At 33.4% G+C, this 11,288-nt stretch overlaps 1 protein-coding gene across 9 annotated transcripts in view; it reads left to right on the forward strand.

Moving 5' to 3' along the window:
- LOC134474612 (zinc finger protein 431-like) overlaps positions 1-4,054 on the forward strand; it is a 28,329-nt gene extending 24,275 nt beyond the window's left edge. For 8 of the 9 annotated variants that reach the window (XM_063243129.1, XM_063243130.1, XM_063243131.1 and 5 more), the window contains one exon: positions 1,371-4,054. In XM_063243129.1, coding sequence (XP_063099199.1) covers positions 1,371-2,946 — 1,576 coding nt within the window. In that variant the 3' untranslated portion in view covers positions 2,947-4,054. The remainder of the gene's footprint in view (positions 1-1,370) is intronic. The other variant, XR_010045481.1, reaches the window with a different exon arrangement.
- Positions 4,055-11,288: the final 7,234 nt, after the last annotated feature.

Consider the following 11,288-nt stretch of genomic DNA (forward strand, 5'->3'; position numbering starts at 1 on the left):
TATTGTCAGTAATATTCTCCGAAGATGTATAAGGAGTTATAACATTCTCCCTTCAGTTTTTCTACCCATATATACATGTGAATACAACACATTCATCATCTAAACATTACTAAGATTGTAATAGAATTTGAAATAAAATGGAGTTCTTGTGTTTCTAAGCCATTCTCTAAAGAATCAGCCATTCTGACTAAAATTCTTAGAAGGCTGGTGGAATGTTAAGTGCACTCATTCTGAATATCAGTGTGCAGTTGTCTCTAGAAATTGATCCCCTCATACTTGTCCTGGATATATTTTTAAAAATTCAAGATGCACATAAAATACTGGTACATGCTTACTCATTTACAAAGCAGATCAAGTTATCATAGATCAGACCTTGAAGAAGCTTAGCTATCTATCACTGGATTTGTGGAGAAGGAAAATGTTAATGGACTCTCTGTGATTGTGCATTCTTGTAAATCCAGCACACTAAGAATCAGATTTTGCAGAATGGCAAATTCAAGTTCAAACTTCACGGCTTAATGATCAGTGAAAATCTCTTAAACACATTTAAAAAGCTATAGATTTTATGCTAATAGCTGTTGTTCATTCCCAGCATGGAAAAGAAAAAAATGTCTTATATAATGTCAAAAAATAAATAATATAATGTCATTTGCCATAAGAAATAGGTGGTTCTTTCTCCCATCAATTCGGTGAAATAGCTCAGCTATAAAACCTAAAAGTTCACAGGGTACCTTTTAGATGAGAAACCAAAATATAAATTGTGGAATGAAATGAAAGAGTTAATAGAGAAAAGTAAGAGTGACCATATGGAAAAGCAAACTGCAGGTTAAGGACAGAAGGGAGATTGTGATGGGGAAACATATCAGAATGAGCTGTATGTGATACACATATGTACCCATGCCCAAAGTGAAGATAAAGATTCTGCATTTCAAAAGGTACCAAATTTTAAGATTTCCAAATGTGTACCAGTCTTTTGGGAATGGTTGTTTTCAACATGTCTTATAAGGCCATTCTGTTACTTCACGGTCAGAATTTCTTAGCAGGCATTAAAAACAGATCTTGACATTAATGCAGTCATAAAATGGAGACCCATTTCACTGTGAGTGTTTCTTTTTTATTTAATGTAAGAAAAGACTAAAAAAAACCAAAATAAGTAGAAATGATACCACTTTCAAAGTGAAAATAAACAGTAAGAAATCTAAAGACAGTGATTACATATGCTGCTCATAGAAATAGTTAATGAAATACAAAAGTGAAACATATGAAGTGGGGATTCAAACAGCGAGACTGCAAACAGTTTTGTTCAAATCTCCAATAAAAACTTAGTAATATGGTTATCAATCCAATATGTGATTTTTTTTTTTTTACAGAAATGACAAGCTAGGGAAATCCTATGGACATACATCTTGGAATCAGTGTAACGAAGTATTCCCTTGTACTGCAGAAGGTAATGTGAATGTGAAAGAAGCAGAAACACACCACAATATTCAGATCCATGAAAAATATTGCAGTGGAGAGAAACCCTATGTATGTCAGCAATGTGGAAAAGGGTTCACCAAATCTGGATATTGTAAGCAACATGACATACTTCACACTGGAGAGAAAACTTATGTATGTAAGAAATGTGGGAAGGCTTTTAACACATGGGGATATTTTAAGAAACATGAAAGAATTCACACTGGAGAGAAACCCTATGTATGTAAGGAATGTGGGAAAGGTTTTACCCGACATCAAAATTGTAAGCAACATGAAAGAATTCACACTGGGGAGAAACCATATATATGTAAGCAATGTGGGAAAGCTTTTAACACATGGGGAGATTGTAAGAAACACGAAAGAATTCACACTGGAGAGAAACCCTATGTATGTAAGGAATGTGGGAAAGCTTTTAACACAAGGGGATATTTTAAGAAACATGAAAGAATTCACACTGGAGAGAAACCCTATATATGTAAGCAATGTGGCAAAGCTTTTATCACACGTGGACAGTGTAAGGCACATGAAATAATTCACACTGGAGTGAAACCATATGTATGTAAGCAATGTGGGAAAGCTTTTACCCGACATAACTATTATAAGCAACATGAAAGAATTCACACTGGAGTGAAACCCTATGTATGTAAGCAATGTGGCAAAGCTTTTAACACACGGGGAGATTGTAAGAAACATGAAAGAATTCACACTGGAGAGAAACCCTATGTATGTAAGCAATGTGGGAAAGCTTTTATCACACATGGACATTGTAAGAAACATGAAAGAATTCACACTGGAGAGAAACCCTATGTATGTAAGCAGTGTGGCGAAGCTTTTACCACACAGTCAAGTTGTAAAATACATGAAAGAATTCACACTGGAGTGAAACCCTATGTATGTAAGCAATGTGGGAAAGCTTTTATCACGCATGGATATTGTAAGGCACATGAAATAATTCACACTGGAGTGAAACCATATATATGTAAGCAATGTGGGAAAGCCTTTAACACACGGGGAAATTGTAAGAACCATGAAAGAATTCACACTGGAGAGAAACCCTATGTATGTAAGGAATGTGGGAAAGCTTTTAACACACGGGGAGATTGTAAGAAACATGAAAGAATTCACACTGGAGAGAAACCCTATGTATGTAAGGAATGTGGGAAAGCTTTTAACACATGGGGAGATTGTAAGAAACATGAAAGAATTCACACTGGTGAGAAACCATATATATGTAAGCAATGTGGGAAAGCTTTTATCAGACCTGGACGTTGTAAGGAACATGAAAGAATTCACACTGGCGAGAAACCATATATATGTAAACAATGTGGGAAAGCTTTTAACAGACCTGGACGTTGTAAGAAACATGAAAGAATTCACACTGGAGAGAAAACCTATATATGTAAGCAATGTGGGAAAGCTTTTACCCAACATGGACATTGTAAGCAACATGAAAGTTCATATTCAAGATAAAACCAGTGTATATAAGCATCATGAGAATTTTTTGACCTCAATTACATATTGCATAATGTATGAAAAACTTCACACTGTGCAGAAAACTTATATATGTAAGGAATGTGGGAAAGGTTTCAGCAGAAATGCTCATTGGCCAATACATGAAAAAATTTACACTGTTGAGAAACTCTGTTTATGTGAAGAATGTGGGAAAGCTTTCACAACACATGGATTTTGTAAAATACATCAATGACTCCACACTGGTCGAGAAACCCTATGCATATAACAATGTGGCAAAGCTTTTACCACATACAGTCATTGCAAAACAGATGAAACAATTCACACTGGGATTAATCACTGGCTATGTAAGCAAGTGGAGACACTTTCAGCATCCAAATTGTAAGTGAAATACATGAAGAAACTCACACAAGAGATAAATCCTATGTGTTATGGGAATACTCTCAGCACACATGATCATTGTTACATACCTGAAAGAGCTCACTGGATCCTATGTGTATTAACAGTGTGGAACATATGGCAATCCATGTTTGTTGTTAAATACATAGAAAAAGCAGCACTCTTCAGATAGTTTAGATCTAAGTTTATTTTAAAAATTCCAAGTAGACCTGAAGAAATAATGAATACAGAAGTTTAATGTCAATATTTCTTCACGAATTTTCCAGAAATGACAAATCTGAAGTGGAGCTCTACTCAAGTACACATTTTGTATGGGTTTCAGTTAATCACTTATACCTCTTTAGATTTTTTAATGTGTCTTTGTGCTTCAACATGGCATCTTGTAATTAAACATGTTAAACTGAAATGGGCTTTTCACTTTCAAGTATGGATAGTGTCTATGTACTTAATATTTGTTTTTAAAACTTAATTCTCATATTTTTGGTGAATTTTTATTTAAAGAAAAAAACCAAAAAGTGTAGAAATAATACAGAATTTCTGAAAAATAAACAATAAGAAATCACTAGTTGATTAATTACATATTGTCATCTTAGAGGTAATTGTTCAAGTTACAAAATTAAAGCATACAAAGTGATATTCAAATAATGACACTGCGAACAATTTACCTCAGTGATCCAAAAAAAAACTTATTAATATGCTTATCTGTTCTACAAACTTCTTTATCTTAAAGATGGTAAGATTAAATATGACAAAACAGAACAGTTCATAAGGAAACAAGTTAAGGAAACAGGTTTCAAAGCAAGTCCACTGAGATGTTCATTTTCTATCTTAATGTCTCTAGTTGTCTTCCAAATAGTTGTTTCCATCTTCACATTCATTGAATATATACTGAACATTATAGAACTAATCAAATAATTACAGGATGATGCAGGCTTTTTTGATCTTCAAGACTGATGTTGGGGAAGTTGATAATGATTACCATAATGTATCTCATTCTCTTCATAGTAGACCTCTTTATTTTTATGTATGCTGAAACTGAACATAAGAGACTAAACTAATATCCCTCTGAACAGTGAATAATAGTATCCTGAAAAGGAGAAAGGTGAGGAATTGCCTAAAAAAAGAAGGCAGAGGACATTGTTAAAAGTGTATCAGGATTTAAAAGCTACAGTAGTTCTGTTGCTCTGTTTAGTTTGATTATATTTTGTTCTGGTCTGTCTACTCATATTAGATTTGAGGGCACAGAGAGGTAACCCAAAAATAGCAGGTTATACCATGGTGGTAACTGTCCTTAATTTCCTATTAACTAAAACTGAATCCCTATTACTTACATTGTCTTACTATGACTGATCTGATTGGAAGCAGGTTTGTTTGAATGTTATTTGGCCTTGACTGATTTTATTCCCATTTGGTATGCTTGCTGGTATCAAGTCCAAGAGTAGAGGCAACTACTCTGAAGATGATAAGATGTGAAAGATATATATTGGGGGGCTGGGGATTTAGCTCAGTGGCTTAAGCCCCTGCCTGGCAAGGGTTAGGTAATCAGTTTGATCCCCAGTACCAAAAAAAAAAAAAAAGATATAAATTCCAGGTTTAATTTTTTTTTATTTAAAGAGAAAAAAAAACATAAAAAACAAACCAGTAAAAGGGTACAAATCATACAGAATTTCAAGAAAAAAATACAGTAAGAAATCACTAGTTAATAGATTACATATTGTCTTCTTAGAAACAGTTTTCCAAATTATAAAATTAAAGCATATAAAGTGAACATTCCTACAGTGAGATTCTAGACAGTTGCATTCAATGAACCAACAAAGGTCAGTAATATGGTTTTCCTTCCTACACACTCAAACAGGCAATTATATCTCTTAGACTACCTTCCTTTCCTCTCTTCTTCACAATTACATTTACACTTTTGGGGTTTTTTTACTCCCATAGTTCTTATTACTTTTTTTGAAGAGAATAAAACCTCAAGTGAGTTAAAAAAAACAGAGTTGGTTAGAACATAAGGATGGGCATAGTACTTGATGCAAAAATAGAATATCAGGTGATCAAAAATGGTTACCATTGTGCCTCTTGCTATTTTTTAAAAAAAGTTGCTATATCATCAGGTATAATAGAATTGATCAAAACTGTACAGAACAAGACCAATAAAATCTACACTGGAGACCTTACAGGATTTCAAAAGAAGATAATAGTCAAACCATAATGGGCATCATAGTAAATCTTATTGCCTACAAAGTGGTTGCCTATACCCTCAAACTTGATACTATCAAACAAAATAGAATATAGTAAAATCAGGCAGAACAAGATGGGGAGAGCAATACTGGGATTAAAATCAGGCTAATAGGAAAACAAAAAGTTACTATAATATATCCCACTATTTTTTAATTTAGTTTTATTTTAATTGAAAAAAATAAGAAAACATAGAATAATTTTTTTAAAAGGGTGGAGATCGAGATAAAAGAGACATTGTCATAGAACAACACAGGTCAGAACTGCACAATTAAAGCATTTTGTTTCACCACCAGATAATCTAACATAATATTAGTCACCATAGTGCCTCTTTCCTTGAATTGTTTGAGTATAATGTCGTATACTATAGAATCAATCATATCAAGACACTGTGAAGCCATTCAAGAGAATGAAAGAATTACAGAGTATTTAGAGCCAGTTAACAGAAAATGGACAACAATTTCTATATTATCTCTTTGTCTGTGAAAATTTTTATTTATACTATCACATACAGTAAAATATATTAAGTTACAACATGTTAAAACCAGTGTTAACATGTACAACACCTTGATGGGAGTTCCAAAGAAGATGATATTAATTCAGCACTAGCTTTTATGATGTGTTATTTTCTTCAGAATAGCTATTCGTACTATCACCAATACTAAAATCGAAAAACTCAGGGTAAAACCACTGCACTTAATACCATGTTGATTGTACTACAGTTGCTTTGTAGTATAACTTCAAGTCAGGGATTGTGGTACCTCCTGCCTTGCTTTTGCTGCTTCTAACTGTCCTTGCTATTCTAGGTTTCTTCTCATCCCAGATTAATTTTAGGGATGATTTCTCAAGTTCTATGAGTTATGTTGATGGTATTTTTATCAGGATTGCATTGCACTTAATAATGAGTGAAAACATTATATGGATTCAAACCAATATGATTGGGTATCATGATTACCACATACTTCTATGTATTATCATTTCTTATACTAGGGAATATATTCAGTATTTATACATGTGAGTTTGATTTATTTCACTTATGAGTATGGTCTCAATCTGCATCTATTTATTTATATGTCAATGTGATCATTCTTTATAGCTGAGTAGTACTCCATTGTATAAAATCACCATAACTTTTTTATCCATTACTCAGTTGATGGACACTTAGGTTGTTTCCAAGATCTGCCTATTACAAACTGTGCTGCTATAAAAATGGGTGCACATATATCACTGTGGAATGATGCTTTCAGTTCTTCTGTGAATATGCCTAGAAGTAGAATAGCTGGGTCAAAAGGTGCTTCCAGTCCCAGCTTTCTGAGAAATCTCCACACTGATCTCCACAATGGTTGCACCAGTCTACACTCCCACAAACAGTGCAGAAGAGTTCCTTTTTCCCAACAGCATCTCTAATATGTGTTGTTGGTAGTTTTCTTGATCTTGGCCATTCTTTCAGGAGTGAGATAAAATCTCAGTGTGGTTCTAATTTGCATTTCTCTAATGACCATTGATGGTGAACATTTTTCATGTATTTATTTGTCATTTGTATTTCTTCATCTCAAAATTGTTTATTCATCTCAGATGCTCATTTTTGGATTGGTTCTTTGAATTTTGGTGGTCTCATTTTTTAAAATACTTTATATGTTATAGACAGAAGTCCTCTGTCTGAGGGGCAGTTCACTAAGACTTTTTCCTAGTTTGTGGGTTTTCTTTTCACTATACTAGAGATTTCTTTTGATGTGCAGAAACTTTTTTATAAGAGGTTATCCCAGTTATTGATTCTGGGAAGCATTTCCCATGCGGTTTGAGTCCTGTTCATCAATTCTCTACCTACTCCTATGTATTCAAGGTTTTTACCCAATTTGTCTTCCCATAGATTTAGTGTTTCTGTTTTAATATTTAGATCTTTGATCCATTTAGATTTTATTTTAGTACATGGTGATAGGCATGGGTCTAGTTTTAGTTCTAGGCATATGGAGAGCCAGTTTTTCACCACCATTTATTAAACAGAATGTCATTCTTCCAGTGAACGTGTTTGGCCCATTTATCAAAGATAAGGTAGTTGAGTGTGTTTGTAGTGGTGGTTGTATCTCCTCATCGATTCCACTGATCTTCGGCTCTGTTTCAATTCCAGTACCATGTTGATTGTACTACAGTTGCTTTGTAGTATAACTTCAAGTCAGGGATTGTGGTACCTCCTGCCTTGCTTTTGCTGCTTCTAACTGTCCTTGCTATTCTAGGATCCTTTTCATCCCAGATGAATTTTAGGGATGATTTCTCAAGTTCTATGAGGTATGTTGATGGTATTTTTATTGGGATTGCATTGCATCTATATAAAAGTTTTGGGAGAATGGCCATTTTCACAATATTTATTCTTCCTATCCATGAGAAGGGATATCTTTCCATTTTCTGAGATCATCTTCAATTTCATTTTTCAGTGTGTTATAATTTTCCCTGTATAGGTCTTTCACTTCTTTCGTGAGAGTAATTCCTAAATATTTCATTTTTTTGGTTGCTAGTGTGAAGGGTGTGGCCTCTCTTATTTCGGTCTCTGTGACGTTGTTGTTAGTGTATAGGAATGCTATTGAGTTTTGAGTACTGATTCTATCCAGCTACATTACTGAATTTATTATATCTAGGAGTCTTTCAATAGAGCTTCGGGGATCTTCTATATAAAGAATCATGTTATCTGCAAATAATGATAATTTAACTTCTTCTTTTCCTATATTTAAGCCTTTTATCTCTCTCTTGTCTAATTGCTCTGCCCAGTATTTCCAGTAGTGTATTAAATAGGAGCTATGATAAGGGACATCCTTGTCTTGTGCCTGATTTTAAAGTAAAGGCCTTCAATTTTTGATCTTTAGTATGGTACTGGGTGTTGTTTTGTCATTGCCAGCCTTAATTATATTGAGGTAAGGACCATCTATTCCAATTTTCTGCAAGGCTCTTATCATAAATGAATGTTGGATCTTATCAAAAGCCTTTTCTGCATCTATAGTAATGATCATGTGATTATAACTTTTGGCTCTATTGATATGGTGTATTACATTTATTGATTTACATATATTAAACAATCTCTGCATGCCTGGGATGAATCCCCCTTCATCATGATATATGATCTTGTTGATTTGCTGCATCCTATTTGCCAAAATTTTATTGAGGATTTTTGCATCCTTCTTCATTAGGGAGGCTGGTCTTTAGTTCTCTTTTTCAGTTGGGTCCTCCTCTGGTTTTGATACTAGAGTAATATTTGCTTCTAGGAACAATTTATGAAGGATTGCTTCCCTTTCCATTTCATTGAAGAGTTTGTGGAGTGTTGGCATTAGATCTTCTTTATATTTCTTGTAGAATTCTTCAGTGAATCCGTCTGGGCCTGGGCTCTTCTTTGTAGGTAATGATTTTATTATGTTTTCAGTTTCATTAATAGAATTTGGGTTATTCAGTAGTTTTATATCTTCATGACCTAGCTGTGGTACTTCATATGCTTTTGGAATCTGTCTATTTCCTCTGTGTTATAAAACTTTGAGAGTAGAAGTTTTTGAAATAGCTGTTGATGATCTTCTGTATTTCAATAGGGTCTGTAGTAATTTCACCTCTTTTATTCCTTATTGCTTGCATTTGAACTTTTTCTTCCATTTTTTAAATAAGGTTGGCTAGGGGCTTTTCAATTTTATTTATTCTTTCAAAGAACCAGGTCTTTGATTCATTGATTTTTTGGATTGTTTTTTTAGTCTCTATTGCATTGATTTCTGCTCTGATTTTTATAATTTCTTCTTTTCTTTTGGCTTTGGGCTTGACTTGCTCTTCTTTTTCTAGATGTTTGAGGTATAACATCAGGTTATTTATTTGTATTCATTCTGTTTTCCTAATGTGGGAACTCATGCAATAAATTTTCCTCAGAGGACAGCTTTCATTGCATCACACAGATTGTGGTACATTGTATTTGTGTTTCCATTTGTTTGTAGGTATTGTTTAATTTATTCTTTAATTTCCCCTGTGACTCACTGATTACTCAAGAGTATTTTTCTGTTTCCATGTGTTTGTGGGATTTTTGCAGTATCTTTTATCATTAATTTCTAATTTCATAGTGGTATGGTCTGGTAGCATGCAAGGGATACTTTCAACCCTTTAGCATTTATTTAAATATGCTCTGTGAATTAACATATGGTCTGTTTTAGAGAATGACCCATGTAATACTGAGAAGAATGTGTATTCTGTTGTTGTTGGGTAGAATACTCTGTATATGTCTATTAAGTCCATTTATTCACAGGTGCGATTCAGTTCTTTTATTTCTTTGCTCATTTTCTGTCTGGTTGATCTGTCCATTGGTGTCAGTGGTGTGTTAAGATTTCCTGTTAGAATTGTGTTACTACTAATTTGATTTTTTCATTTTTGTTAGTACTTGTTTTATATAATTGTGTGCTCTGGAGTTTGGTGCATGTAAATTTAAGATAGTTTTCTCTTCCTCTTGGAGTTTTCCCGTAAGCACTATGTAGTGACCTTCTTCATCCCTTCTGATCATTATTGGCTTGACTTGCTGGTCTTGGCAGGAAACCATGGGTTCTACATCAGGTTTGATTATTAACTGCTTTCACATACTACAACATCTTCAAAGTTGCGTATTTATAAAAATAGCTATATAATGTTATGCTTACTTGTATAGTCCCTGATGATGTAGACAATTCTATTGAAAATAACAAGAGAAAGCATAGTAAGTAGTGTATATCACCTAATATTGTGGTCTTATATCTCTCTTTCATATCATGATTTTCTAGGAATTTGTTTTGTTGTCTTATTTTGATCCGTTTTCCCCCATAACACAGAAAGGATAGATACACACATAGAGATTCACACATTGGAAGAATTTCAAACCTATTTATTTAAACAAATAATATAATGCATAATGTAATGAACAGATACTCTGAAGAAGTGACACTAAGAAACCCAATACTAATTATGTAGCATTATGATATAAAATTGAGCAATACTATTATTCATTGTTCAGAGTGATATTAGTCTAGTCTCTAATTTTTTGGGGAATTGTAATTTTAACATGGCGTTGTTTTAAGCTTTTGATGCACATGCTTCATTTTCTCTTTCATAAATAATGTTCCTGAAGTTGAGGCAATATTTGGCATTAAGATATACATTTGTAGAGGCTTGGAGTATGTGTTTTTGACAAAGTTGTGTTCTTTTCACATAACTTGTACATTAATGAATGTTATGTTTTCCAAGTGGAGACAAGACATCTGCTGATTTCCTAACATCACTGGATATTATACCATGTAAATTATGTTGCCTGATTTTGTTTCTCAGTGGAGCCAACATTTGTCATTTAAGTAAACCTTTGTTTTTCTAACCATCAGAATTTTACTTGTTATGTTTATATTACATCTTTATTTGCTAGTAAAGTTTCCCCACATGTACCAAATGTAAACCATACTACTGTGAATTTCTGATTGTGCCATACTGACAGAATCATAACTTGTCTCCAATAGCACATCACAATATATATATATATAAATATCTCCAGAAATTATAAAATTTGGCATGATTTATGAGTAACCATACTTTGAAATCAATTTTTTTAAATAGGGGTTGTTTTGGGGGAAAATATTGTTATTGGATGTATCATGCAAATGCCTTTATTTCATTCCTTGATGCTGTGAATGCATTATATATTTTGTAATTATTACTGTTTTTTCCTAAAATAC

The sequence above is a fragment of the Cavia porcellus genome, unplaced genomic scaffold (genome assembly GCF_034190915.1).
Source record: "Cavia porcellus strain 051 isolate PalLab524CR breed Dunkin Hartley unplaced genomic scaffold, mCavPor4.1 scaffold_34, whole genome shotgun sequence".
NCBI lineage: Eukaryota > Metazoa > Chordata > Mammalia > Rodentia > Caviidae > Cavia > Cavia porcellus.